The 27,221-nt window shown below is 49.7% G+C and overlaps 1 protein-coding gene across 3 annotated transcripts in view; it reads right to left on the bottom strand.

Annotated features, from left to right (window-relative positions):
• Positions 1-27,221, bottom strand: part of Mad1l1 (mitotic arrest deficient 1 like 1) — a 351,707-nt gene that overhangs the window by 153,069 nt on the left and 171,417 nt on the right. For 2 of the 3 annotated variants that reach the window (XM_026405670.1, XM_026405671.1), the window contains exons 12-13: positions 11,952-12,092; positions 384-440 (exon numbers count right to left, since the gene is read on the bottom strand). In XM_026405670.1, the coding sequence (XP_026261455.1) occupies positions 384-440; positions 11,952-12,092 (198 nt within the window). Of the gene's footprint in view, positions 1-383; positions 441-518; positions 563-11,951; positions 12,093-27,221 lie in introns of those variants that run through there. The other variant, XM_077802469.1, reaches the window with a different exon arrangement.

The raw sequence follows: 27,221 nt of genomic DNA, 5'->3' as shown, positions 1-27,221 counted from the left end.
CTTCTGCCCAGCAGGGACTCAACCAGACCTCTCTGGGGCCAACCCTACCTGTGCTGCTAGGGCCAGCAGGAGCCCAGCCCCCACTGCATCTCCTCATGGCTCACCTGAGCATCTCTGGCATCACGCGTCCTTCAGCGCCTGCTGCACATGTGGGGCAGTGGGAGCCACCCAGCAGAGGCCAGCAGTCTGCTACTGGCACAACTGGAATTCACTTTCCATCACACCACTCTTCCATTCTCCACACCATTTCCAAAGACAGGAAAGAACGCATGCCTGCAGGACAAGCCCTGACAGGGATGGGACTCTAGACCCAGGATCAAGGCAGTAAACTGTGGGCGGCCCTTTGCCACACAGTGACAGCTGAGCACCATTTCAGGACTCACCATGTCAGCTCTCTGTTTCTGGCCTCCCAGTTCCTCCAGAGCCTGCGTCAACTGAGCCTGCAAAATAAGACCAAGACGGTCAGAGGCTGTGTGTGAGCACTCCCTCCCAGGGCTGCAGCAAGGACCCTCTCCCACCTTCACTGCAGCCTCCTCTCCCTGCTGGGCCAGCAGGGCTGGGAGTTGGGCAGCAGGCAGCAGACCAGGTCAGCCAGGGTTGATTGCCCCTGCAGACAGGACAGGATCCCTGTTTGATAAATGTAACCGAGTGAATAGTCTGGTAACATGACACCCCAAATCTGTCCCAAACCCTGCTGCTGGGTTATGCGTGGAGACAGGAGACACTTGGCATGGGGTGCTCAGTGCCCTCAGTTGATGGAGGAAACCATCCACCTCCCTCTGGCACATGCACATTCTAGAGAAACTGACTGATGTGGCTGTGCTGATAGGCTACATGCCACACAAACCTAAAACTCCAGATAGCCTGTTCTGAGTGGGCCATGGAAAGGCCAAGAAAAGAAGCAGGGAATTCTTGACCAGATGAGCCAAGGGTGGCTGTACTGGGCCTGAGCTGTACTCCTCCTGACCAAGAGCCTATGAGCACCAAGGCACCATGTCTGCCGTAGATGTGGGGCTGACATCACCAGCTCCGACTCCAGCCAAGACCAGCATCCCTGAGGCTGCCTGGAACCTGCTGAAGCAATCTAGCAACGAGAAGCTGTCTATGCGAGGCCCAGCAGCAGTTCCTGAGGCCACCTGGGAAGAAGCACAGACCAATCCCAGAGTGGCAGCGCAGGGACCCAGCCCTATGGGCATGGTTGGCCTCCAGAGACACACGTGGCCTCTTCACTGGCCATGTCCTCAGGTCAGGGTAAGATCACATAGTGAGAATAGATCACAGCCCCCACAGGCACTGTCCAGGCTGCCTCTAGTGGACAGGAAGCAACACATGGAGAAAGGGAGGATGCCGGCAAGGGAACATCCCCTGCCCTAAAGCTAACAGCATGGGCTCTGTCTCTAAAGCCACCACAAAGTGACTCGACCACATACAACTATGGTCATCTTCACAGAGCCAGGGAGAAAGCCCACTCCAGAAAGGCAGACTCCTTGTGCTGGAAGCTCTGCAAAAGGTTAAAAGGCTAGAGGAACCATCCCTTCAACTTGATTCCTGGGCAGCCACCTTCAGGAGGTAGCACCAACTGGACCTCCTCCTCGAGAGGCACCTGCAGACAGGGAGGGCAGCCGAGCACCTATGGAGGCTCCCAGCATGGCGACTCCTGACTGCTGTTAGCCACCTCTTCACAATCCTGGCAAAGAAGGAAAACTGAAGCCTAGAAGCCAAATCCCACCGCAAGCCTGATCAGTGGTCAGTGACCAGGACAGGGGAGCTGGGGGCCAAAGTCCCGGGGCCTGTTCTCGGTGCACAACTCTTCCACTCTGTCCAGAGGAGGAGGCTGCTGTTTCTTGGGCAAGGGAAGCACAGCAGATGCTGACACCCCCACCACACTCCAAACATCTACAAAGCAATACAAAAACATAAGCTATGCGACAAAAAAGCGGGCAAGATGCACACTTCCCAGAACAGGAAACATACGATGGCGTGCACAGGAAGGCAATTAACATGGGCAGTAATGAGGAAAATGCAAATCAGGACCAACAAGGAGACACAAAAACTGCAAAATTCAGAACTCCTAGTTACAATACTAGAAGTGGAAAGGACGTAAGTCAATGGAGTCTTGTCTAGGTGGACACAGGGAAGGAAAACTATTGGGAAAACAATTTGGTCTTTTCTTAAAGTTTAAATCTGCATAACCTATAAGTCAGTAATTCCACCCAAATATATATTCAAAGAAACTATTACACATGCTTTGACCACCCTACCTCTGTCCACTGGCCACTGAAAGATGGTGAGCAGCAGCTGCCTTTTCTGACTACAGTGCCCGCATCTGAGAGACAAACAGGACACCACTGGGACTTCACCAGTGCTTGCTCGAGCACCAGCATCAGCAGGAACACAGAAAGCTCCCCCAAATAAACAGACATGTCCCATCGATTACTACCAACTCCAGACAGAGCTGTGCCTCGGTAGGACAGTCAACCAGAACCAGACATCTGTGAATGTGCCATGTACATATGTGATGAGCACTGGGCGATATGTCACATCTTGTGGCTCAGTCAAGCACTTCTGGCAAAGAGGCCTCCTGAGCATGTGGCCTGGGCAAGCAGCAGGGTGAAAGGCACCTACTGGGGGGAAGAAAACATGGGCCCAACCAGGCCCTGTCTGCTCCACAGTGGAGGCCCTGTCAGTCACCTTGTCCGCATCTGGATAGTGACTAGATCCTTCCCAAGGTTCTGAATCTTGTTCACCTGAGGCCTGAGCAACAGGTTCAAGACCATCACTCCAACAGCCCTGTAGGGTCTGTGCAATAAGGACCCTCTCACCTTAGACAGACATATAGCAGCAGTCACCAGGAAAGGGCAGACAGGGGAGGCTCTTCTCCCCAAGCTCATGTGCAGTACCTCTAGCAAAGGCTGTTCCTGATGTGGTGGGGGGTCAGCAGAGACAGTGGGAGCTGGGCTCAGCTCCACAGTATCTCCTCCATACTCTTAGGGGCATCAGTGTGCCTTATTCTTGCTGCCTCTGCAATCACCTCAGGAAACGAAGCCGGCCACACAGTCCATCTGCTGCTGCCTTCTCCTTAAAACTTCCTGCTAGGACCAGGCTGCCTTCTAAGCAGAAAAACCCCACCAAGGTATCTTGCCCACCAGCTGTTCCCTGAATGCCACAGTTGATCTGCACATCTGAGCCAGTGGCCTGGTGTTGATGGCCATCGGTTATGTTCATTCCACTCAAGCTGAGAAAGCTTCTGCTTTGCCCAAGATATCACCACCATGAAGAAAGCTAGACCTGACCTTAAGGCTGCAACTGACAGGGAGGCTGAGGCCCCAGAGTGGGGTGCTGGAGTCCCCACGGCAGCCCCTGTTTAGTTTCTGGAGAGGTGAAGAGCTATCTCAGGGACAACTGACAGGGCAGGTCTCAGTATGAAGGTGTTGTCTCCAGGGACTGTGTGGCAAAGGTGGCACATTGCCAGTACAGCATCCACTGCAGGAACACACATGGCCATGATGGGGTGCTGTGTGTGCTCGGACACGAGCCCTAGACACACGCATCATTTGTGACACGTGGATGCTGTGCCAGGACCTCAACAGGGCTATTTTTATCCTCAAGTGTGAAGTGGCTCCTGATGATCTCGCACCCCTGCCAGTGCGCAGCAGGCCCAGGACGTGGCAAGAAAACCTGCAGGAGGACGCAAGCTGGGACAGGACACCTCAAAGCCCTGATGGGGGCTGGCAACAACTTCTGTCCAATCACAAGATGGCCGGCTGGAAGGACCCTGAGAGCAGAGTAAGCCCCACGTAGAGGCTGTAGCCCATGCAGGCAGATCTCCCCAAGGTCACAGTTAACACGGGAGGGGCTTGATGAAACTCAAGCCACAGGCCGCCCACTTTCCTGGTCTAGCTGACACAGACCTGTAAGAAAATGTGACAAGCTAGCCATCCTGAGAGATCTTTCTAGGCCATAGAATCAGGTCTCGTTTGAGGCTGAGTGCCTTCTCTGCAAGGCAGTGGCCTTGGGGTATGGCTATGGATGCAGAAGTACTCTTGCCTATGGATGGTGGCTAGAAGACAGTTAGCTTCCACTGGCTGCAGAGCGAGCTGACTCCCAAGAAGGCAGCTCCATGGCCAGGTGCACGGTCTGCAGAGCCTGGTTAGGGTACAGGCTGCCAGTCTGGAAACTTAGTGGGCAGGAGTGGGCTTTGCTGAGATGGAGGACATGAACCCTGCCCCAGAATACCCTAGCACATTCAGCTCAGTGTTAATGATTCTGCAGGGCACTGGGTCGCAGGTGTGGGCCTGGGTTGGCTCCCCAGCATTACCAGGAATTTGTTAGAAGCACAGGGTCACAGGCCCCAGTCCTCATGCTCTGAGTCAGAGGGAGGGTCTAGTGTTCTGACCAGCCCTGTAGGGATGCTGATGCAAGCCCAAGTCTGAGAATTGCTGCTGGGGAGACTGAATTTAAAGCCACACAACCAGAGTTCAAATTCCGATGTTTCTTCCTGTCAACAATGTCATACTCAACCAATGGTAATTTCCACAAATTCTGATGAGCTCAGCTGTCAGAATCTTATTGTTCCATCTATAAGATGGGCATACCATCCCTATCTCATGGGGTTGTTTTTAGAATTAAAAAGAATGTATGTGAGAACTTGGCTAAGGCACAGCAGGTGTCCTTGCTGAAAGGCGGTGTGGAGAATCACGCTCCACCAGTGGGAAGGAAGAAAGACTTCCTTTACCCACGAGGCTCACCTCCTGGCACATGCCTCTGTCCCCAGAAGGCGCTGGAGCCTTCCGCTATGTGCTGAGGACCAGTGCTTTCAACCTGTCCCCAACTTCCTAGTTGTGCTCAAACACAGACGGCTCTCAGCCTGGAGATCAGGTGTTTTTTCCTTGGCTCGCCCTCTTACGGTTTCAAGGTTTCCCATCATGCTTCGTCCCTGCTTTTCACGGTGTGATCTTCTCTAGCTCTTCACACAGCAGAGCAGTAAATAAACACACTCAGGAGAAAGGAAAGTCCTTTGCGAGGGCAGTGCCATCTGAGCCCCACAGAAGTAATGGGGAGGAAAGGAAGAGAGGGAATGGTCTGATTTTTCTAAGCTGGAAGTCAGAAATTATTCCAGATCCGCTGCAATCTGAAATTGGGATATTTCCACACAACACGCCTCAGCCAGCAGCACTGTAATCTGTTTTAATTAAATAAACTGGAAACGCAGATCAGGCCAATGAGTGGAATGAAGGTGCCACAAACTTATATTTATAGCTCTATCGACAGAGGACTCATGACATCTGCTACCAACTTCTGCAGCTGTTTTATAAATGGAATAAATAAAACCCATGCAGAACAGCACCAACCTCACCAGAGATGGGCTACTGGGATTCTCCCAGCTCGACATTTCCAGTTTGTTTTACTGAAATGTTTTTGCCCACATTAGAGCAGACAGAGGAAGCTAAGTGGGGCTATGTGAGCACTGAGAGGAGGGGAAGTGAATTCCCCGTGGCTGCCAGGCTTGGAGCCTGCACTTGCCCATCTGCAAACATGAGCCCTGTGCCCTCAAGCACTCACACAGGCCCCAAGGGCACACTGGTGGGCACAAGCCAACAAAAAGCCTGCTGACCCCAAATTAAAGCAAACAGGAGCCTGGGGTGAAGGATGGGGTGGGACGAGAAGGACAGAGCAGAGCAATCAGACAGACATGAGAGCTAAAAGTAGGGAGGACGGGAAGCCTAGAGACAAAAGAAGAAATGAGTGGGCCGGGGCAGAGGCAGAGAGTGGAGGGAAGCAGCAGCCCCACTCCCATGAGGGCCTCTGAACCCCACCATCCAGTGGCACTCTTCCACCTGATGCCCAGAGCCCACCTCTCAGACCAAGATACTGGGGGGTACACACATCTGTTTCTTGACTGCGGATCTGGATGCCCAATCAGATCCCTGCAGCTGTAGGGAGTGTCCCCATAGGCACCTCAGCCACCCTCTGGCTCTTTAGGACAACTGAGCACCACGAGGGATGTGAAGCCTCATTTGCAAGCTTCCCTGCCCCCCAGAAGAAGCTTGAATCTCAGTCACTAGTGAAGTTTGCCCATTTGAGAGGCCCTGAGGGCCCTCTGGGTTCCATAAGGTCACATGATCTCAGTGTGCGACAGTACAGGACCCTCAACCAACAAGCTCCTAACGGGCAGCTTGGAACAACTTTTAAAGTGCTCCAGGCATGGGTGGCTTCCAGAGCTTAGAATGTGTGAAATTTTGCTATTCAATAAACAATTGAAAAACTCACCCACCAAAGACTTCAAGGGCACCAGCCCTGCCACCTGCAACCAAGACCAGTGTCCAGTTGCTCTGGACTGCCAGGTGAGGTTGAGCTGGCCTCTTAGGACTGCAGCCCAGCAGTGCAACCTGAGCAGGGGGTTCAAGTAGCACAAACACCTGCCCCACTGTCCCGCCCTACACTCAGTGCCCATGTCCCTAGGGCCAGGACTGATGGTGGGTTCAGCACTCAGACCTGGGACAGGGACTGGGGTGTGTCTGATGTGTAGCCCCCAGGGCAAGGCAATGTAGGGATGGCAAGGATCAGGAAGTCCTGCTTAGGTGGCTTCAACTGTGACAGGCTCACCCCTATCCCACATGGATGGCAAGAAGTTAAAGGAGATTATGCAGGACACAGTGTGGCACCCACAGGACACTCAGTAAGTGACATCTTCATTAATAGGACCAGCACAAAGGAGACAGCAGACCTCAGTAAATGGGCTCATGGTCCAGGGATGACCTGCCCAGAGTCCCATTCGCTAGAAAGAACCGGGCTGGAGATGGGAAGGTTCTGACTGTGGATTCCCTACTGGGCTGGGCATTGGATCTATGGGCCAGAGTGTGGGTGGGCTGACAGCAGGTCACAGGAAGAGCAACCTATAACCCCACAGCTGGCTTATTCCTGGCCCCTGGCTGGTCCTTGCCAATCCAGCATTCTACTCAGTTTCCCTGGCAATGGGGCCCCGGACACCCCGGGAGGTTCTGCCACAGCAGCCTCAGCACTAAGAATAGTCAACTGGTGGCTCAGAAGTCAGAGCCCTGTGGGGAGAGACCACAACTCACGGCCTCATCTGGAGTGGGCAGGGGTTGCTATGGCCACTGGACAGTTCCATGGGATATGGGAGCCATGAGACCGGAAGCTTCCCACCTTGGGTGGACTCAGCTACTACAGTTTGCACCAGCCACAGATACCTTCTAGGTTCTCCATTTCTCCTGTGTGGGAAGTAAGCAATCATCCTCGCCATGGCTGGAGGGAGGACCCAGGTCAGACCTCTGCCCCAAAGCCCTCCTCGCCAGGCCCATGCAACCACCAGACCTCACAAGACATCAAGGCCTTTTCATAGCAAGTGGAAGCTGGAGATGTGGACACCACCCTGAGTCTTGTGACTGGCATCCCGTCCCTGAGGCTAGCCTTAACTGTGGGGGCATGGCCACTTCAGGCAGCGCCCAGCCCAACTCTCACTGGACTCCACACCTCCCACCAGGCTCTGCCTCTTCTTTGTCAATGTGCTTATTGGTGCCCATTGTCATGGCCGTGTTCTCCCGAAGTCTAACCTGTGCCATGCCTGTGAGGAGGACCAAGCGAACCCCTGGGCAACTGCCTGGGCCCAGGGACTTCCTCAAAAGCTCCTGTGGCCAGCCAGTGGCCCCCAACTAGCCTCTCACTGAGGGCTGCCCTGCAGTGGGAACAGGAGGATGCGGGCCTGCCAGGGCAACACTGCCTTCCCAGGGCAAAGGGCTGGTGCTAAAGGCTGGAACACGGGGTGGGGGACACAGAACATCTAAGAGGCCCTTCCCCTGAGGGCACTATGGACCTGAAGCTGCCTGGGGAACCACACCTAATGCCAAGATCAGAAGTACCCCTACTGACCTGGCTCTTGCTTCCAGGCAGCAAGGCCTCCACCCTGGGGAGCCGCTGGACAGTGCAGGAGCCCGTGTTTGCCCTGCTTTCCCCAGTTCTTCTCTACAGCACCACGCTTCCACATAAAAATGAACCACCCTTAACAAACTATAGGAGAAACAGCCACCACCTGTGTGCTTCCCTGTGTGTGGGTACTTCGGTGATGTTACCCAGGGCTGGGAGAAAGTCCCCCAGTTCCACTGGCCCTTGCTCAGTCAGCATCCCCAATCTAGACAGCCAATCTATCCTCCATAGGATAAGGCTGTGTGGCCACCCTCACCTCACTGTGAGTGAAAGCAGATCTCTTGGGAAAGTTAGGGAGTTCTCAAACCTCACACCCCATTTGGTCCTAAATTACCTGAGAGCAACCGCTCTGCATGAGGAACTGCAGCCAGGATGGAACTGTTGGGTGCCTCTTAGGAGCAGTGCTATGCCAGGCAGAGACCTCCTCTAGCCTCACTGGGACCCTAGGACCCCATACACACCTCCCATAGAATAGAGTCCAGATGACTCCTCCATCCAGTTTCCCAAGTCTCCCCAGAGGAGCTTCACCCTCCACAAGCACAGGCTCTGGGCGCCTCACTCCCTCTGCCTAGCAGCAGACCTTGACCTGTTATACCCTCATTGAACAGGGAACCACAGCACCTGACTCAGCACAGCCACAGAGGTCTGGTCCATGGGAGAAGGACCCAATGGGGAGGAAAGATGAAAAGTGGGGGCAGGGGAGAGGCAGCCTTCTCCCCAGCAAGGCTCCCAGACAGGCTGGGAAAGCACAGGGGGTGTTCCCCGTTGAGCAGGAGAATAAAAACAATGTTGAGGAGAAACCCTCGCTGGGGCTCCTCCACAGCAGACCCAGCTGAGGGCTCTCAAACCTGCCCCAAGCCCAGAAGCAAGCCACAGGGCTGCAGCTGCTGCCACCTGGTGGTGGCAGGAAGCCCACAGTTTCCCACCTCTGTGGATCTAGGTGCTTGGACAAGACTCACAGGGGCATCCAGTATGTCCCCCCAGCTCACACTCAATCCAACCACTATTGCATTCCCAAGGGCTGGGGATGCCACTGTCCATGCTTTTCTCCCCCTGCCAGGCAGCAGCATGCCCCCTCAGGGACAGTTCTACAAAAGAAGGCTGCCGTCTACCACGTGGAACCCTGAGGGAGATGAGGTGCCAGGCCAGAATATTTGGCCACCTCAAACAGCAGAGTAGGTGGCATGTCCACTGACTCTAGGCAGCAGGTGGTAACTGATGGACCTGGAAGGAGGGCAAGGAGGTCCAGAGCACTGCATGTGGGTCTCCACCCCAACACAGCCATGGGCTGCTGCAGCCCAGGTCCAGAGGAGCAAGGCTAGCGAGAGGTCAGATCACTTCTGGAGGGCCCAAGGGACCGTGTGCTGAAGGAAACAGCCATGACGGAGACCCCAGGTAAGGAGCTCCCGGGGAGCATGGTCCAGGGATGACCTGCCCAGAGTCCCATTCGCTAGAAAGAACCGGGCTGGAGATGGGAAGGTTCTGACTGTGGATCCCCTACTGGGCTGGGCATTGGATCTATGGGCCAGAGTGTGGGTGGGCTGACAGCAGGTCACAGGAAAGAGCAACCTATAACCCCACCTGCACCTGGACCGGCCCCTTGAACCCCACAGTATTGGAAGGCACAGCTGGTGTCAAAGTGCACTCCAGCTGGGCCTCTAATCTCTCTGTCTGGCAAATCCCCCATAACTCCAGGAGACACAGGAGAAGCGGGCAACCTGCCCTTATATGTCCCACAATAGAAAGTGAGAAGGGTCTCCTGACACACACCCATGAACCAGGCGATGGCTGAGATCCACCAAGCTGCCCCAGGTAGTACAGTGAGCACATCTGGTCAGTGAGTGCTGATATTGAAACCTGGGTCATGACACAGAACTCGAACACATGGCACCAGCTGTGCTCAAATGCTGGGCTCATAATGACCTGTGCAGAACATGTGGCCAACACAGATGGGGATTTCTCAATGTGAGAAATGCTAGGGATGATGGAAGATGTTGAGCCGTCCCTGCATATCTCTCTTCATTAGCATTTCATATGGAGCCAAATGGGTGGTAACAGGGTGGCTATTAATGCGCTCAAGTCCATGATGGCTTCACTCTGTGCAGCCAAGGATGGAGGGCCTGCTCCTGGGCACAGACACTGAAGCAGCAGAATGAGCTCCCAACCAATGGGGTTTGGAGGTCAGTACAGAACCAGAGGTCTCTCTTACTTGTGGTTTACTCTGCTGAAGAGTGCCATTGAGGGCTGAACCCAGGCAGAGACATAGTACAGGCCCCCAGGGTGCCTGCAGGGACCTCAGCATAGGCGAGAGGCTGAAAGGATGTGAGGGCAGCCCAGTCTGCAGCCTTCTGCTGTGGAGCAGGGACCCTGGGACCCCATACCCACCTCCCATAGGATAGAGCCCAGATGACTCCTCTGGCCAGTTTCCCAAGTCTCCCCAGAGGAGCTCCACCCTCCACAAGCACAGCTCTGGGTGCCTCTTTGCCACCTGCCACACCCAGAGCCCTAGTCTTGGCATTCCCTGTACCTCCTCACATACTGGGTGACCTGCCAACCACCTTCCCCCATCTCCCTGGACGTGCCAGCCTCCAGGGGAATCAAGGTGGTCCAAGATAATTCCCTCATACGAACCTTGTTCTCCCAACACAGCACCCCTAACCTGTCAAACAGGTGAAGCTTGTTTATTAGACATCTCCCTCACCTAGCAGCTGAGCTCCAAAGGGGCAGGAACTCTGCTGAATGTTCCCCTGTACGGAACTAGGCCCAGTGGGAAGCAATTGTGGTCACACAGGAATCCTGGCTCTCCCCTCTAGACCCTGGCCATCTGTCCAGCTGGGACATCAGAGGTGATCTCCAAACACTGGCTAAATGAGAAACGTAGACAGCACCCTGCATGGTGTGATGAGCCACACCAACACCTCTCATCTGCATCACCATTACACTGTGGATCCAGGCCCATCATGGTGACAGTGAGCACCAAGACCAAAGGATACCACAGAAGCTTCTGGGAGTGGCAGTGCAGTGGTGCAGAGCAAGTGCTGTGGCTGCACTCTAGGTCTGGCACTGTCCCATACCAGCTCAGTATCCTGTGCACACCCCCAGGCCTCTCTTGGCCTTGTCTTCCTCCTCAGGAAAATCAGGATAACAACAGCACCTGCTTCCGGAGATGGAAATAAAGTGCAGAGCCGGCTGGCAATGCTGGCCAACTTGGTTGTGGAGGTTTTCCTACCTAAGAGGAGGCGTTGCCCATGCCCACAAGAGCTATGCTGCTCCTGCCAGGGAGTGGAGCAAACCCCTCCTCAGCTCTGCTGGGGAAACATTGGCATTTGTACCTCAGGGTGGGGTGGTTTGCTGGGAAGCTGTGACCAGGCACGCAATGTTGCATTCTCAGGCCCATCAGGCAGATCCCAGCTCAGAGCAGATACAAGCTGTCCAGGGAAGAGAGGCCATGCAGGGCTTTGACCAGCCCAGGTACTCATCAGCAGAAAGCCTCAGGAGCCAATGAGTCATGCTAAGACAGATCTGCCCTCCATCCATTTTCCTCTAGAAGAGGACATGGGGCATCAAAGAGGGCCCACAAGGTGATGCAGGTGGCAGCAGGAGAAAGAAGAAAGAGGCCACAGGCTGAAGCTGCCCTCTACCCAGAGGACCCTTTAGCATCCCAGAACAGAGACCTGGAGGGAAATCACACAAGGAGAAACCGCTGACCCAGGGACATGGGAAACACAGATCCAAGCCCACACTCTAGGCCTCAGGGCTACCTCTGAGGCCCCCAGAGGGAACTCTACTCAGCAAAGGCCACCCCTCAAACTGACATCCTACATTACCTGCCATCTGGACAGGACTATCTAGGATCCCTCCAACTACCTCATGCCATGAAGAGAATTAAAGCAGACCATGTATGCAATATAACCATCCATGACCACACCCTCCCCCATAGTCCCTGGTCCAGGGAGGATGACCATCTGGGGACATGGGCCCTTTACCCACCCATGGCTCAGACTTACCTCCATCTCCGTACTGTGAGCATGCACCTTCTGCACCATGTCTTCAGCCTCCCGCACGCGCCGTGTCAGCTGGGGTGAGTACTCAGCCTGGGTCATCTCACTGTCATAGGACCCCAGGATGGCACGCATGCCATCCCGCTCCTGTGGGCACAGAGGACAGTTGGTCAGCAGAACATGGAGACAGGAGCCTGGGGAGCTCCCTTATGCAGCACCTCAAAGAGTTCAAGAATTCAGTTTCACACTCACCTGCCAACAGTACCCACCTCCAGAGCTCCTGTCCCAGAGGCCCAGGTGCTCAGAACTCCCAGGCCTTTCACCACCTAGGCCTGCAATCCCAACAGCATGTCCTAGTCTCAGTGCTTACTCTCCCTGTCTCAGGCTGAATACCCGCTTGCTTTGACTTCTCACCAGATCTCAGACAGTAACACTCAGAGCAAGGACATCAGCCAGCATTCTGGTGGGTGAGGAGGCACCCATCCCAGTAGGGATACTTGGCAACCTATTGGGATAAGAAACACTCTGCTCTGCCCAACTACCCTGACTCTAAACACAAGGCCAGGATCCATCAGCAAATGACTCCTCATGGATGCTTGAGGCCACCAGAGTGTCACTGGGCCACCAGCCATGCCAAGCAACCTGCCTCCACTCTTGACACAAGATAGCAATCACAAGAAGCAGTGACCCAAGTTTCCTGAGACAACAGACTGATCACACTGCCAGGAGTCTCAGCCTAGACAAGATCACTGCTTACCTACACCCTGCCAGAGTGAGAGTCAGGAAGTCAGGAACCCTGGGAGAAATGGGTGGCTTTTCCCCTGCCAAGACTGAGACCGATTCCTTCCTGAGACTGGAAAAATCCATCACACATGCCTCAATGAAAAAGTCTTGCTAAGCCAGCAGGGGGGCCTGCAGAGACAGAGGATGCTGCCTGGTGGGGAGCTGAACTGCTAAGGAAGGCCATGCCTCACAGGAAGCTACCTCCTCCTCCTCCTTTGACTAAGGCTGTCAGATGTGAACCTAAGGCCACAGGGCCACGGGGTTCTCCCGGCTTCAGATACGCGATTCCTAGGTGGAGAAGGTCCAACCAACAGATCCAGGACCAGGCAGGGGCTCCTCCCATCTGTCCTGTTACCCCCCTGCACTCAGTGGACTACACAACTGGGGATAGGGGAGCCCTCGTTCAGAAGCCCAGGTGTGTCAGCGTACAGCTTCTCTGACCACCTGTGCATGCAAACACCCTGGGGGTCTTGCAGAAGGTAGACTCAGATTCCACAGGGCAGGCAGGTCTGGCTGCAATGCCACCTTGCACTGCAGAGACCCTACTAGTGTGCTCAGTGACCCCCCTTTTTGGCTCCGCCCACTTCTAGGGCCAGTGATGAGGATTCTGGAGCAACACAGGCCACAAAGAAGGGAATGGCTTCTGGGAGACCCTGGTTCAAACCCCAGCTCTGCCCTCAAGTCTCAGATCCTTCCCAGTAAGATGGAGACATGAAGGACAGCTATGTAACTCAACACTGTTATGAACAAAGTGTCCAGAGAACTGCCCTGTAAATGCTTGGTGCTCATGAAAGGATAGAATTGTATCAATGTTGGTGAACACTAGCAGTTAAGAAGTGAGGAAGCAGGTTTACACACTTACTGGCACATGCCCCTACCCAACACATGAATCCAGGGAAAGGAGCAGAGGCCAAGGTCAGACTAGCCCCTCATCACCTCCCTCTGTGCCCTGGCCAGCAGCTCCCTCCCTCCCACCCAGCCCTGGCTCAAAGGGCAATTCATGGCCCTGATGGAGACCTGCTCTCTCAGACCTCCAGGGGAACAAGACCTCCACACAGAAACAGGTCTTCATGACCACCAAGGTCCCCCTGCAGGTAGCATTCTCTCAGTGTGTACTTCCACAGGCTGCTGCCCAACCATGTCCCCAGGAGAGGCCAGGCCCATGGCTCAGCCACCTCCAGCAGGAACACAGGTCCCTCCTTTGTGAGAAAGACAGGCAGCATGTTGGGGTGTAGGAAACCCTGCCTTCTCCTTCCTGAGATGATGGGCCCTCAGAGCCTTGGGCTGCTGTGTCTAGGCACTCTGCATTCACTGGCAAGGGACACAGTTGTCACCCCAGTGTGGACTCTGTAATTAGTTGATGACAAAAAAATTCAATAAGTGAGAAATTAAAGTTACAAATCCAACTGGAACTGGTCACATATCCGGGGAAAATTTGTTTCCACGGGAAGGTTTATGGAGTGTCATAATTTTATTGAAATCCTATATCTTCCCATTGACTTTTATCGTCTCAAGCTGGTTACCCGAGTTATCATTACCAGAGTGTCGATGCCGCTCGAGGCTGGGGCGGGGGATCTCCTTTCATAAACAAACTACAATTGTCTCCTTTATTGACCAATAAATCTCAAAAATGCTGCCCTTCACTACGGCTCTCTTCTATTACATCTCCAGGCTAGCAATGGCTGGCAAAGAAGAAAAATGTAAAGTGAAAAGTTTGTTGTTTGTACCTTTTCAAGAAATTGTTTTGTCATTAGCAGAAGAGCAGGCACTGTGCTGGTGTGATTTGGTAACGACTTTTTAATGACTGATTCCACTTGTGGTAAAGTTCGCTTCGTTTCCAATTGAGCAAACACAGACGATTAATCGCTGCACAAACAGGCGCCCAGGCTGTGCTGACAGAAGCCTTAAAGACTTGCAGGAGAAGTACAAAACAAAACAATGCTTTCCACTGAGTGCTTCTCCTGGGTACAGAACGGTCCTGTCTGTGAGCAATGGAGTTGGTTTGTCACCCCATTAATTAATGGCAATTTGAAGAGAACGCTGGGAGACAGGCTCACCTTTGAAGAAGCCAGTGGAGGACCAAGGGCCTTGTGCCTTTGGAGACCCCTAAACCAAACAGAGGATGTGAGTGCTTTCTATGCCTGTGGTGACCAGCCAGAGGCCATCCTAGTCCTGAGTCCCCTTCAACAAGGAAGCTAAGGGAGTAAAGTGCCCAATGGTAAAGAAAATCATAAGACTGGAAAAGAATTTCAAGGTCAAGGCCAGACAGGAATTTTCTAGAAGGAAACTGAGGTATGGAACTACAGAATCACTTGTCCGTGGCCCTAGGCATCCACTTACTGCTCATGGGTGTCTGAGCTTCCCAGAATGCCCATCCTCCATAGTGACAGCCACGCCCAGCTGAGCACAGACCAGGCAGTGGGGCCAGCAGGGGGCATAGACTACCATCATAGGTCAAAGAGCAGCAAGCAGGGGTGTAGGAGCTGGTCAGCCATGCTCCTGGGTGGAACTGAGAGTTCTGGGAGGCAGGGAACTATGGGCTCAGGGAGATCAAGGAGAAACCCACGGGCTGACACCATCACAGAAACAAATACGCCAGGATAAATCAGGTGAGTAGAGGGTGCAAAGCAGAGTTTGAGCCCAGCACCCCCAGCCCTGCCCAGGGGACCGCCCCTGTGGCAAATCTCTCCATACAAAACCACCCTCCTTGACCCCACTTCTTCATTGCCACTTAGGCTACCCCAGGGGACATCCAAAGCCCATCCTAGATAGCTGCCACCTTCCCCCCTCAGGTGCTAGGCTTTTGCTTCCCTCAAGGCTGGCCCGGAAAGTTCCTCCAGCAGGAATACGATGGGACCACCTTCCTTCAGGTACAGCATTACTACCTGTAGTATACTACCACAGGTATACAAAGTCTTGCTGCAATACTAGCCCCTCCCTCCAGAATCTGCAACCATGTTACCCATGACCCTCATCTCCCACATCCAGCAGTTTGAGGTTCATTTGGGCCAACCAAGGACCTGGGGAGGGTTCCCCCACTCAGATTGTGCAGCTGCAACCAGTGGGACAGAGGAAGAGGGACTGTAGGAAGAGGAAGTCCCTAGGAGGTGACAGGAACAAGACAGAACATAGAGAAGGTAGGCTTCTCTGAAGATAGCACATGTCACATGTGTGCGTATCTGTGTGACCATAAGTGCACATAATAAATTTAACTGGGTGACCCAGAGGTGGCCAGCAGAGTGTAGGAGCCATGCTGCTGACACTCCTAGCCCTAATGGGCCTGGTTCTACTGCTGCCCCATGGCACCCTGGCAAGTCCTGCTGGGGTGCAGGTCTCTAGGAGAACCTGTGTAACCACCAAGGGCTGCTGGAAGCTTCTGCTACCTGGAGACCCAGTACGTTCATCCTTTATCCTTTTGCTCATATATTCACCAAACATGGATTCCATGAAGAGAAGCCAGGGAAGGTATGGAGAAGGAGCACGGGCCTTTGGCAGAGAACACAGAAAAGACCTATGGCCCAAGTGCTAGAGAGATGCCAGGTGGACACAGGTGACCACAGCATGTAGACTACAGCTGATGCATAGAGGGAAGGGCACACCAGGCAGAGGGCACAGTGTGGGCAGTCCCCAGTGTGCCTTGCAAAAGAATAACAGGGACAGTGGTGATTTCCCCTCAGCCACCAATGGTCAAGAGGAGGCCTTTTCCACTGAGCTCTTGAGACCAGTCCCAGAACACACCGAGGAGTGGCTTGGGAATGAAGAGACATCCACCACATATAAACGGATGGCCAGAGTAGGTCACCTGGGCAGTGGGGTGCCACACACCTGCTGAGACAGTTGGGGGACAAGTCTGGGGAGGAGTCTGCCTCCTGCAGGGAACACCAAGACAAGCTCCGTGCCCGGGCTGGAGAAGGGCAGCGCAGTGGCATGGAGGAGACAAGAGTGAGAGCCACAGTCCCAGTCTGGGAGGGGGAGCCACAAGGGAGTCTATTGGAAAACAGATAATTCAAGGTGGCCGGCAGCACCTCAGGCTGATGGGAACAGAGGCGTGCGGCACAGTTGTCACAGAGCTTCCTTCTTCCCACCTTCCCAGACTGCAGCCCTTCACCCCTCCAGTGACATGAAGTGTGCAAGCCCAGGACTAGCTCCCAGGTCACAGAGGCCCAACAAGGCCCAAATCCTAGCTGGACATCAACTTGCTTATGACCTTGGCAAGAATAATCAACTCCCCGTGTGCCTCAGGAGGTTCAATCGTGAAGTGGAAGGGGCAAAGTGTCCAGCCAGCCTTGAGTTCACATGTGGCTGCACATGAAGCTCTGGTACTTGCTAGGTGCTGAGTCACTGCTGTCCTCATGACCCTTCCTCTCATTGTTTGTTTCTCCAATGGGGAGAAGACACTAGGTGCTCTGTTGAGACAGGTGCATGTAAGTGTTTCTGAGCCCTCATGGTGAAGTAACCAGTGATTGAAGAGAGAAAGGGCCCATCCAGGATCATGAGCCAGGGAAGGTCCCCAGGAAGCACGGGTAAGCCCAGAGAGACCGAGCTGAGCTGGTGGCATTTGCATGCAAGAGGGTCCCTTCCTCAGATTTCTCCTCTGGGCAAAGCAGTGGCCCTTCCATTCACTTCTTCCTGGTCTCTGCTGCCAGGGCTACTGGGTCTCTTACCTTCTCTGACCACCCATGCATTCCCAGGGCCATTTGACCATAGCCTCAGCATGGTCAGCAAACTTGGTTAACTTGCACTCAATTCTTGGTCCCTCCACAAGGTTTTTCTTAAGAAAAGGAAATTATGATCAAGTGCAGCTGCAAAGCCCTATTGCTACCTGCCCTATGGCACCCTGGCCAGCAGCTTCATGGAGTCAAGGAAAAACCCAGGTCTGCCCGCTCTGCCCACCCTAGGCCTCCTTTTCTATCACTAATCTCTCCTCAGACCCCACTTTTTGGTGCACACAGGGATCCTCAGGGTCTCCAGCACCAGGACCCTTTGGCCACACAGAGCAGGACCATTTCCAAGGACTTCCTTACATTATTAGATACTTTGGAAAGGAGGAGAAGGAGGGGAGGACGCACACCCGCAGAGGAGGTGGGCAGCTGCAGAGGAGGTGCCGAGCTGGTGCTTAAGAGGCTTCCTCTCTGATCCACACCAGTCTGCCCTTTGGCCCGTGGATGCCAGGGTTCTGACCCAGGCCCCAGACAAACATGTGCAGCACAAGGACCAAGCCTAGAAGGGCTCAGTCCTAGGAGAACTTCCTGGGGCACCTATGTCTGTCTGCTTCCTCTGGCACTCACTGGGAACTAGAAATCATACTTGGAAAAGGACTCATTAAGCAGAAGCAAAACTTATTTACAGGGTCAGAAGATCTGCCTTCCACAGTGTTCCTAACCCTGACAGCAGACATCAGAAGTGACAAGACTCATCGAAGCCTTCATCATGATGTCTGCACTGCCCATCTCTGTGAGACAGGCTGTCCACTCCTGAGCCCATAGAACAGGCCTTGCATACTCCATAAGCCTCACTGTGCAAAGATGCTGGGCAGACTCTGCCCCAAGCAAGCAACAAGCACCCACATCACACAGACTGGCCCATAATCACCAGGCTGGTAGGAGCCCTGGGCCAAGCAGGAAGCGTCTTAGGGAGATTTCACACAAGGCCCTGTATGCAGCATGACACTGAGTGTGGAGCCTGGGCCTGCAGACAGGGAAAGGAAGGAAGTGTGGTGCCTGAGCAACATGGACAATCAGATGAAGGAACCTGGACAGAGAAGCCACTATTCACAATGGGCAAGCTTGTATCTAAACAGACCACCATACTGTCAATGGTATATGCACACATGTTAGCCTGGAGGCTGTATAGGAGGGAAAAATATAAAATTCTAGTGCTGAGAATTTGTGGACTACAAGGCTACACTCATAAAACCTACAAGCAAATAACCCCAGGAAGAAAACACATGCAGTGTCTAAGACCAAACACAAACAGGAGCTAACACAGGTCCTTACTGGACAGCAATGACTCACTCCTTGAAGCGAATAAACCCCAAGGACAAAGTTCTAAGTGTATAAAATTATCATCAAAATTCACAAAATGTAAGGGCTGAGGCTGTAGCTCAGCGGCAGAGCATTCGCTTAGCATGTGCAAGGCACTGGGTTTGATCCTCGGCAACATATAAAAATAAATAAATAAAATGAAGGTATTGTGTCCAACTACAACTAAAACGTGTGTGTGTGTGTGTGTGTGTGTGTGTATAAATTCACAAAATGTTAATGAAAATGAACCAACAATACAAAATTTAGGAGAAAGAAACCCACAGTGTACTAGAATAATCAGAAAATAAGTATATCTAATATGTTTAGGTCAATAAAGGAATTTAAATTATTAGTAAATTAATAACAAATAAGCAAATAAAAATGATTATAACCAAAAAGAAGAGCCAAACAAAATAAAAACAGAATGCTTAAACACTTAAATGTAGGAAGTAAATCAGCAGTTTAGATGTGGCTGAAGAGAGACTTAGTAAACTGAAAGATAAATCTAAAGAATAAGCCAGAAAGAATAGGAAAAGACAAATACAGAAAATATGAAGGTGCTGAGAGAAATACAAGGTAGAAAAACAAAGTCTAAAATGTCTCTCACCAAAATCACAGAAAGAGGAGAGGAGACAGGAGAGAGGCAGTCATCAAGGTATAATGGTTGAGAACCTTCCAGAATCGATAAACCATAGCCAACTTCATATTGAGAAGCCACCACAAGTGCAAATAGTCAGGACGGGAAATTGGCACACCTTGACAGGTTAGAGCAAGGCTGGGAGCCATGTGGGTCCCAGAGGCGAGTGCAGGAAGGATAGACAGATGGGTGGGTGTATGTGCTGAGAGGAAAAGAGGTCAACACTTACCACCAACAAGACTTGCCAGACAAAAGCAGAAAGGAAATATTTCTTTTCTTTCTTTTTTTTTTTGAGAGAGAGAGAGAGAATTTTTTAATATTTATTTTTCAGTTTTCGGTGGACACAACATTTTTATTTTATTTTTATGTGGTGCTAAGGATCGAACCCAGCGCCCCGCACATGCCAGGCTGGCGCGTTACCACTTGAGCCACATCCCCAGCCAAAAAAGGACATATTTCTAAATGAGAGAAATGACCATATCTCAGAGATAAGAATAAAGAGCAAAGCAACAAACCTATATGCACAAACCCAGATGTTTACTGACATTACAAAAGCACAGCTGCCCACCTTATGGGGCTTCAATCGGTACTGCAGATTCTGACACCTCTAACAGAAATAGGCAGATCCACAGAGAGAATCATTAAGGACACAGCCCAATCAACCAGCACCATCAGTCACCTGAGTCTAATTGTCTTCATCCACCAATAGCAGAACACATGTACCTCTCAAACTCACACAAAATGTTCACAAGACAGATCACGTACAGAAACATAAAACACCACTTGAACAAATACAAAAGAGGACAAGTCACATAAAGTAAGTTCTCAGATCACATTGCATTTGTACTGGAAATCAATGACAAAGAGAGCCAGAAAGTCCCAAAATATCTGGAAATTAATCTACTTCTAATTGCACATGGGTCAACATAAGTTGAAATTATGAAATTTCTTGAAATTTCAAGAGAAATTCAATCATGACTTTGAATAAGAAAATGAACATACAATTTTTCAAAATTTTGTGGGATGCAGCAAAAGCAGGGCTCAGAGGGAAATTCATAGCACCAAGTGCCTAATTTAGAAACAAAGATCTAAAATCAATCATCCAAGCTTCCAGGTAGGAAATGACACAAAGAAGAACAATGTTAAGCCTAAAGCAAACAGAAGAAAAGAAAACAATGAAAATCAGAACAGAAGTTAAGGGAAATGGAAAACAGAAAATCCAGAGAGAATACAACAAAACCCAAATAAAATTCGGTTCTTCAAAAAGGTCAGTGAAGTGAGTAAACCTCTAGTTAGGTTAATCAAGAGGGAGAAAGAATAGACAGATTACTAACATGGAGAGAAGAGGCTGTTACTGAATCCTTTGTAAAATGACAAGATAATAAAAGGATATCGAGAACAACTCTATACCTAGAAATTTGCTAAGTCACATGAAAGGGACTGACTCCCTGAAAGATACAAATTACCAAAACTCATAAGAGGAAGAAAAATCATGAGCATTGGCCTCTGGAGAGGCTCACAGGATTCCCCACTGCGTCCGCCCTAATGCTCATCTGTCCTGCAGATTTGAAACCAAGCAAGCACTGACCAATGTGTTAAGGTTGTTGACCAAAACATAGAAAGATTAAACATGCTGCTGAACATGTAGAAACCAGCCCCAATTCTGGGCCAAATTCCTTACCACCCCCCAGTAAACTCCACAGTCCAACCTCTTGCTGTCTGTCACAAGGAAGCTGCAGACCCCACTTTATGCCTTTCCACTAATGAATGCTTTGCACTGACCTGCCTGGTATTGAAGGCTTCTTCCTTTAGAATGTCAAGTGGCCTGATCTAGGGATGGTTTGGGGCTATGCCTTGTAGAAACTCTCCTGCTGCTATTTTGGGGGCTACTCCAACCATGGGTTCAGTAAGACAGAACAGCCTGTATCTATTAAAGCAAATAAATCAGTAATTAATAATCTACCCAAAAAGAAAACACCAGACCCACATGGTTTTCCTGATGAGTTTGACCAAATATTTAAGTGAGAAATGATACCAATTCACTATAATCTATTCAGAAAAGAGCAAACTATTCTGCATGATACTGTTAGGCAGATGCACAACAAGCACCTGTCAAAACCTACATAACTAACCAGGCACAGTGATGCACACCGTAATCCCAGCTACCTGGGAGGATGAGGCAGGAGGATCATCAGAGCCCAGGAGTTTGAGACTACCTCCTGGGCAACACAGTAAGATCCTGTCTTGTTAAAAAAACAAAATAAAAAAATGAACAAAGGGAAAGACACCAAAGAACTATACAACACAAGAGTAAATGTTACTATAAACTATGGATTTTAGTTAGTAATAAGTTATCTATCAATACTAGTTCATCAATTGTAACAAATGTACCACAGTAACACAGGATGTTAATACTGACACAAGTGTAAAACTAAAATGAAGATAAATGGAAGTAAAAACAATATCTTTTCAAACCTCCAAACATGTGTGCACCATACCCTGAAGTAACAGCCTACAGGCCAGGTAAAGGTAAGCAGAATCAAGAGCTTTTAGGAGCCTGGCTCGTTGGGAAGAGATGGATGGGCTAACCTTTACCAGACTTTGATAAATAAAGAGTCTATCTTATAATCACCAGTGTAACTACTAACAAACTATATAAAACCTACACAGTTACCAAGATAATGAGGAGGACAAAATGTTAAGAAAAAAAAATTTTTTTATTCTCCAAGACACAAAAAGAAAAGAAAAAGAACACTGACAAAAGCAACTATAAGAAGTATGATTTAAATGCAAATGTTTCATTACATTAAGGGCAACCAAAATAAATACTTCAACTAAAAAAAATTAAAGATTTTCAGACTGAAAAAACACAAAATCTATCTTTACCATGTACATAAGAGAAACATTTATAATGAAACAATGAAGAAAGTTTCAGAATGAAAGCTGAAAAAGCAAGAGGTGCAAATGATTTAAAAAACAGAAGCTGATAAATCCACAAAGGAGATTTAATGATTAAAAGAATCCATAAAGGATATTTCATAATAATAAAAGGCTAAATTCACCAGGAAGACAATGTTTTTCAATTTGTATGTGCCTAATAAAACAGCATCCAAACATACACTCAATAATTGGGAAAATTAAAAAGGGAAATAGGTAAACACACAATCATGATGGAAATTTCAATATAATTCTCTCAGGAACCATAAGAAAACTTTATAAAGGATAAAGAAAACTTGAATAGAACAATTAACAATGGGCACAGACATTTAGAGAATAGTGCACTCAACAAACACAGAATACATGTTATTTTTAAGTGTGCATGGGTAGTTTATAAAAATTGACTAATATTGGGGTCATAAGGTATAGCTCGGTAATTTTTTGAGGGGGGCAGGGATTGAATTCAGGGGCACTCAATCAACCACTGACCCACATCTCCAACTTTATTTTGTATTTTATTCAGAGACAGGGTCTCACTGAGTTGCTTAGCACCTCACTTTGGCTGAGGCTGGCTTTGAACTTGTGATCCTCCTGCCTCAGCCTCCCAAGCTGCTGGGATTACAGGCATGCACCGTCGTGCCAGCTAGCCTGATAATTTTTAAAGGACTGATGACAGTCAATGTATAAATTGAGCACAAGGAAGCTAGAAATCAATAATAAGATAACTTAAAAAAAATCACCAAATGGTTGGAAATTAAGAAATTTATTTCTGAGTAATCCATTGGTTGAGATAAAACCAGAATGGAAATGGATAAATATTTTGATCCTCAGTTTGGATCTTACAAGTTTTCAAAGGCCCAAGTGTTGAAGGCTTGGTCACCAGCAGTGGTGCTTCTAGGAGGTAGTAGAATCTCGAGGAGATACAGCCCAATAGAAGGAAGTTAGGTCACTGGGGGTGCACCCTTGGGGGACAGTGGAACCTCAGCCCCATCCTCAACCCCTCTTTTGTCTCTGGACCACAAGGTGAGAGTTCAGCTCCACCTCACTCTTTTGACATGACATGCTACTCCACCAGGGGCCCAAAGCCACAGGGCCCATTGATTATGAAGTGGAACCTCCAAAACTGTGAGACAAAATAAAACTAAGTTGAATATCTCAGGTATTCATTATAGTGAAGGAATACTGACTAACACTAGGAAAAAACACCATATTAAAACATAGAGTATGCAATTAAATTTATAACCTTAAATACATGTTAGAAGAAAGGATAAGAACAAATTATCTACATGTACAACTCGAAAAACTGGAACAATGACAAATGAAACCCAAAGACAAAAGGAAATAACATATAAGAGAAATTAATGTAACAGAATATATGCAAAAGAGAACCAATATAGCCAAAAGTGGATTAGTTCAAAAAAACTAATTGATAAGCAACTGGTGATAGCAATCAAGAAAAATAAATAACAAGAGTAAGAAAGATGATATAACTATGCATCATAAAAATATTTCAAACATAAAATGAAAAACTTGACACAAGTAAACTTGAAAACTTCAGATAAAATGGACTATCTTAGAAAATGTAAAAGATTATCTGAAGTTTCAAAGCTATTAAAAATTAAACCCCCAATTTAAAATCTCCCCAATAAGAAAACCCCAGACCCAGAAGCCTTCTTTTATGCATTCTTTAAGAGGAAATAGTACCATCTTTGGCAGGCCACTATGAGAGTTTCCAACTCCTCAGGCCTAAGAGACCATGACACCAAAGCCTGATAAGGACAGTACAAGTGATAAAGATGAAACTCCCCAATGCTCACAGATATAAGATCCTCCATTAACTCACCAGCAAACCAATGCAGCACTGCACACAAAGCACCATGCACAGACCCCACATGCTCATTCCTAGAATAGGTTTCTTGCAACATTTGAGAGTCACTTAATTCAATCCTCACTAAAGAAGAAAAATCATATGATCATATCTTGATATCTGCAGAAAAAGCATTTGATTAAAATTCAATATCTATTTACAATGAAAACAACAAAACAACGCTCTTAGCCAATGAAAAATAGAGACTCCCTCAGTGATAGGACAGATTTCCTTTCTATACATATTATACACACCATGATCTCTAATGGTGAGTGTGACAGCTAAGCTGGCCTCTTGTGCTTCCCAGCTGCCACGAAGTGAGCAGCTCTGCTCCACCACACCCTCTCTGCCACCATGCTCTATCTCAGCATGGGCCCACAGCACGAAGCCAGCTAACCATAGCTGAAATCTCCAAAACCGTGAGCCAACATAAATCTTTCCTTAAGTTGATTTTCTCAGTTATTTTGTCACAAGGATGAAAATCTGACTAACACATAGGGTGAGCATATAACACATCCTCCAATAGAGCAGCCACACTCTGGATACCAGATAGAAATCCATATGCACCTGCACGAGTGCAGAATGCTCACAGTGGCATTAGTCACAAGTGCTGGAAAATGCAGGAGGAAAAGATAAAGTGTGGTACACTCATGCCAACACAAACAAGACAACTGCACAGCCACTTAACTGTGAACAAAGAAGCCCAATACAAAATACTACATGCTGCATAAGTCCATTTAAAAGTGGATACCGCTAACGGTGGTGTTGAACCTGGGGGTGGCGAGAGTCACCAGGTGTGAGCAATGCTTTATTTTTTGGTCCTGGAGGGGACCTGAGATGCACTGACACCACAGCACACGACATGTACTCAGAAAATGTGTGTTGGATGCCAAAGGCAGCTGAAAAGAAACTTAAAAAAAAAAAAAGTAATCCATGGTTTCTGAAACATGATGGCTACCTAGTCACTGCAGATGGCTATCTGCAGTCTATAGTAAGCCTGTTTGACCACCTGCCCAAGAGCCATGGTCCCAGAGCCTGAAGGACAGAGCACATGGCTCCACTTGAGCATGCCCATCCAGGGAGGGCTAAGGAGAGACTGGAAGTGCAGGGCAGCACATGACCCCAGAATGCAAACATGGGGAACCAAGAGGTTTCTGGACAAGGAGTATAATCTAGAAAAATTAATCTAGAGGCTGTGATTACATGACATGAAGGAAAGAGACAAGGAAAGATGAAGCAGAAGAGAATACGGAATCCGAGGGCAGTCAAGTGTGTCCCCCAGTTCAGCTGTGGCACTGGGGCCTGGCACAGGCACCACCTCCTGCCGAGTCCCAAGAACACTGGCTCACTAGTGTAGGGCTTTCCAGCACACGGAATCTGGGAGGGATACATGGGAGCAAATAACAATTTGTACAACTGGTCCAAATTTCTCGCCAGAGATGTCTGTGTAAACCCAGTCTTGTCTGCACAGTCCCCCAAACAGAAGAGAGGGATACAGAAACATTAGACTTGGTAAGAGACAATGGCTCCTCCACACACCAACCATCTCATCAGAAGCTACACAGCAGGCAGAGGGACAGTCCCCTGATGATGCAGGGTGGACACGGGTACAAACAACTCTGTGGTGACACAAGTGTTCAGAGCTGTCAAAGCTCATTAACTGCAGTTAATTGGGTAAGAACAGTTCCATTGATGATGGCTGACGCAGAGGATAATTTCAGCAGAATGCAATTCTATTAATTTCTGTAGAGTAACTTGAACAAAGTGCGAACAAAGTGTTACCAATGCATTTCTTGCTTCGCTTCTTTTATAAGTAGATAAGACTAATTTAGAATTAACACACCACTTGCTTAGACCAATTAGAAACTTTATATAAACAAGGTCTGGGCCAGCCTTGGTGGGTGCATTCTGGAAGAGCTGGGTTTCCCACACGAGGCCACTCAACCCTTTTAAAGTGGTGAACGCTGTCAACTGTGCTTGATGAAAATGTTTCTGAGACAAATCAGACATCACCCGGGTTGGGGAAGGTGAGAACTACGAGAAACTTTAGCCATGCCTAATGAACTGGTTCATGGTAACAGGCATCATTCACCATGTTCTGAAAGACTGTCCTCAGAGGTTGGTGGGGGAACAGCTGCAGGGCTCCTAGGTCACATTCTAGCCCTCTGCTGTGTCCGCTGCCCTGCATCCACAATTGGCAACCTTGATAAATACTCAATGACACTCCCACCGTGCTCTAACACCTCCTTCTATTTTTATTACATTCCCTTAATTTCCTAAAGTCTCTTTACAAGATGATCTTATCTGGCCAATAAGCCAAGTGTACTGAGGGCTGAGCTCCATTTGCTGGGTGACCAGCTTTGTCGGAACTCACCGGAGAGGAGCGTCAGCAAACTCCAAAACACGTCAGTCAAGCAGTAAGCACACTCTCCTGTAGCTACACCTGCCAGACACAAGCACTCCCCTGAGGAAGCAGGAGGCCAACACGGCCACTCACCATGAGGGTCAAGGTCTTCTCCAGGCCCTGTTCCGCTCCCCTGCCCTCTACCTCGCCAGGCAACCCAGTGCAGAGAGCACTCACCCCCAGCGCCGCGGTGAGTCACTGCTCACCTGCTCTGCCCTCCCGCCACCCTGCCGCCTCCCACGTTTAGCTGGAGGGGCAGAAGGATGAGCATGCTGCTCTGTGCTTCTCGCCAGCAAGCCACAGTCTCGCAATTTCAACCTCCTGATAAAAAGCTCTACAACACCTATTGTAGGAAGGAGTGGGAATCAATTGAGACTTCCCGAAGCAATTTTAGTTAGACTTCACACTGCTCTATTACAAATTCCATTTCATTTATGTTAGTTGTATAATGTAGTCCCAGCACCCACCCTGAGCCAGCAGAGCGTTCCTAACAGCAGTTCCTCATCCCTGCATAGATGATGACATGGGTGCTACATTTGAGTTGGCATTCTTGGAGCAATGAGAACAGCCAGGGAGGTGCCAAGGCCACCCTGAAGGGAAGCCTCACCAATGGCCTGGCTGCTTG

Source organism: Urocitellus parryii, chromosome 9 (genome assembly GCF_045843805.1).
Source record: "Urocitellus parryii isolate mUroPar1 chromosome 9, mUroPar1.hap1, whole genome shotgun sequence".
NCBI lineage: Eukaryota > Metazoa > Chordata > Mammalia > Rodentia > Sciuridae > Urocitellus > Urocitellus parryii.
This window is presented reverse-complemented; position numbering and strand designations above follow the sequence as displayed.